General features: G+C 39.4%; 1 protein-coding gene across 1 annotated transcript; it reads right to left on the bottom strand.

Annotated features, from left to right (window-relative positions):
• Positions 1 to 465: 465 nt before the first annotated feature.
• On the bottom strand, positions 466 to 999 carry LOC309873794 (epidermal differentiation-specific protein-like; the record flags this gene model as incomplete). The annotated part of the gene is made up of 1 exon (XM_082751537.1): positions 466 to 999. The coding sequence occupies one exon, from the start codon at positions 997 to 999 to the stop codon at positions 466 to 468; it is 534 nt and encodes a 177-aa protein (XP_082607663.1).
• Between the last annotated feature and the right edge of the window lie 2,632 nt (positions 1,000 to 3,631).

Raw genomic sequence — 3,631 nt, 5'->3', positions numbered from 1 at the left:
GTTGGTAACAATGCAAAATGGAATAGAAAAAATATTGCAGAGGTCATTGTGAAGAAAGAGCACTGTAAAGAAGAATATAAAGTCAGCAGTTCTGGTTATACACTACATATGTGATTATCCATATAGTGACAGAAGTAACATGCAACATTTTCACATTACATGGTTTAGTACTTTGGAATGCTAGTTACAGGTTTAATAGGTTACGCACTACAAGATCATCTCTTATCATTGAGGTTTTTTTCATATGACTAAATACGATAGTTCTTATATTCATTGGGATCATGGGGAAGGAGAACAGTGCCAGACAGGATTGAGAAATACACATCAGCAGCATAGCATAAAAGAGAGCTCTCCCATTCAGTATTTCTATGGCACAAGGGGAAATAAAAAAAAGCAGAGAGATCTAGGTCCCATCCTTCTTGCTAGGGCTACACCTACACTTAAGACTTCAGAATTTGCAATCCATTAGTGACAATGCTTTCCAGGGAGAAGGGGACGCAGAAATGAAAGCTTGTCATTGAAATTGATTGCTCTGTAACTTGGAAGGTGTTCATGCTCTCGTGCAATGTAGCGAAAACCACTTCCATCGCTATGTTCACACAACAACCAGGCACCTCGCTGCACTTTATGAGAAGATGCTATGTCATTGTCATTACCCCTAGCCAAATTGGTAGCTTCTCTTATCACCCTGCTCTTCCCTTGATGTTGGTCATGTTCATAGATAGTGATCTGTGGATTGTGTAAATTTTCAGTAATCAACATCAGGGAAGAGATCTTGTCATTCAACTCTTTACCAACAAAGCTATGCTCTCCCTCCTCAAATACCAGTAACTGGCCTGTATAGTTAATGTGCTCATAAGCCACCCAAGGCTGTCCAATTACTTTCACTGAGGAGATACAGTCATTCCAATCTACATCTTTCAGATTGGCAACGTCTCTCGTGAGTTCTTTGGAGTACCCCTGGAAGTTGGCGTTCTCATAAATGATGATTTTCCCCATCTCAGCAGTGTTTCTGTAATTTCGATTTCTTGCTGTAGAAGTCAGATGACAGCCTGCAGAAAAGGAAAACAGAAAACAAACAACACTTGTAAGAAGCACTTCCACGAAAGACACAAGGCAATGGAGAGGGAAAAAGAAGAATGGGACAATTAGAACAGTTTTAGCAAGGAATGAATAAAACAGCTGTTGGACAAGACTGAGGGCAAGATGTAGAAATTTGAATTTGGAAGAAAAAATTAAGAGTAAAACAAGATGTGCGTCAAATGTCTCAGGTCTTGGTTAGTTGTGTATATTGGTTTACATATGTGTTCAAATGACATCTAAGTATAGTAACTTATAGGAATATTCTATTTAATAATTAATTAATTCAAATATAGGACTGGTGATTTGTGTGGGGGCCTGGAGAGGGCTGTCCTAGAAAACCCTCGTGGAGACTGCCAACATTCATGCTACCCTTGGAGGAAATTGAAGTGACATAAAACTTTTCAATTCAAATGTATTGTTTGGTGCTCTTAACTTTTAGCAAAAGTTAATAAAATAGCAAAAGCTCTTCTGGCAGAAATTGATCAAACCTTCCTATCTATAATGGGAGCTATTTATATCTTGTTATTTCATATAGGGCTGAATGGGCCATAGCAAAGGAGAGAGAGAGGGAGACAGAGAAAGATGGTAAAGGAAAGGTCCAGATTACCACCCTGGGTTCCAGCGATGTCTCTGGTCCAGTTCCTGTTCTGTCTGCGATGGTGGTGGGTGCACACAAAGCCCTTCTGAGTCGTACTATTTATATGCCGGACCCAGCTCCAGTTCTCACTTTCTATACTAATTACAGCTAGTCCCCACCTCCAATTCCTGCTTTGTATGGTAATATGTGCACCCTGTGTCCCAGAGCCTTCTTGAGGGGAAGGTGGAATATCAGGGGGGGGGAGGAGAGACTGCTAATACCTTTCCAACCACAGCTGCCAGAAGCTCGGATGCCAGAAGGTATCTCAGAAGGTTACCCAGGATAAGGACGTTGGCCTCAGAAAAGCACTATCCAGCCCTAGCAGGATCCTCTTTTCTGACCGTATCACCCTTTGATGCTGAGTTTTTGAGACATTCTTTTGTTTTAGCTTCTTAGTCTCTTACAATGAGTCTTTCAATTCATGACTGACACTGCATTTGAGAATTACTTTAGAAATAGGTGTGGGCTGTTTTGACAGCAGTTCACAACTCACAGTATTGTATGTAAAAAACTAGTGAAACATTCAGTTAACTTCTAAATGAAAGTGCAGTTTATTGGTTGCTAGAACACTATTATAGAACACTGTTATATTATAGAACACTATTTTATGACTTCAATGACTTTGATGATATTTATTGACTTATTTTTGCTACTACTGCTAGTAATATTAACATTATTATTAAATAAATTAGTTAATTTCTGACAACATACAGATTCTAGTCCCAACATTCTCTTGTTAAATATTTTATTTCACCCCTTGGAATTTCTGTAGCAACGTCTCCTTCCAAGCCCTCCCTTTACTAGGTATGGTTATCCTGTAGTGCTCTTCTCATTACCTGAGGGGTGCATCAAACTTCTGTAAATGACAGGCATCAGATCCACACATACAGGTTGTAGCTCTCATCCCAAACTAAAACCTCTTCAACTTCATTTCATAGTAGCTACCCAGGAAGCCATTTAAAGCTTTCACATAAAAAGTATGCATCTCACCTCAATGCCAGCTTCTCAGATGTGGAGAGTTGTTGGCACTTCCTCCAGTCTGCTGCTTTCAGTCGCAAGACGCAACTCACCCAGATTTATAGCTCGCACAGAAGTCTTGCGAAACACCCCATCAGAAGTGAGAAGTAATTGATAGCACCCTCAAGGATCAGGATTCTTGAGCTTTTTCATTTTTCTATTTCTACTTCCTGCTCTGCTTCAAAAGTCCATTGATCAGCAACCACCTTGATAAAATTTAGTCTCTTGATTCTTGTTTTTCTTTACTCTCTAGAAGTCAACCAGATCACAATAATAAAAGCACATCAAACATTTTGTGATGGATAGACTGTAGAAATTTTTTCTTGCTGCATTTTACATTTTTGCTTACTTGTGAAGTGAGTCTAATATGCAGTAGTCTTCCAAAGGGTTTCCATGTGACATATGTTGATAGCAAAAATATTACTATTTAAGATAGTAGAGGTCTTGCTAAGAAGTTTGCAATAACTAAAACAGTATTTTTTGATTAAAAGCTAGCAGTCTGTGATTGTTTCCAATTCCCTCTTCTCAGCTATGGTCATACTGGATGTGCCACTCTTACAGGCTCCACCAAGAGCCATATCCATATTGTCACAATTGAGAACTCCTCAAGTACCTTGTTACCTGCCATCTCCCCCATGCATGAGTACATGCCTTGTTAACATGTAAGTTAACTTCTGGAATCCATCCATCCCAAGGATGTAGACCTAGCTTTGTTTGCATTAGAATGATTTTTTCTCCTTACCTCTTCCCTTTCTTTGAAATAGAATAGTCAGGTCTCTGCAGTCACCTGGCAAAGAACAGGGGTATAGGGGGAGTTGCTGTCTGAATGTGCTTTCAATACAATCATAGTTTAAAAAAAGCTTCTCTCTGACCTGTCCTACCTTGGACTTGCAT

Source organism: Aythya marila (assembly GCF_965140915.1).
Source record: "Aythya marila genome assembly, chromosome: 1".
Classification (NCBI taxonomy): Eukaryota; Metazoa; Chordata; class Aves; order Anseriformes; family Anatidae; genus Aythya; species Aythya marila.
Note: the sequence above shows the minus strand (reverse complement) of the source record. Positions and strands in the feature narration are given on the sequence as shown.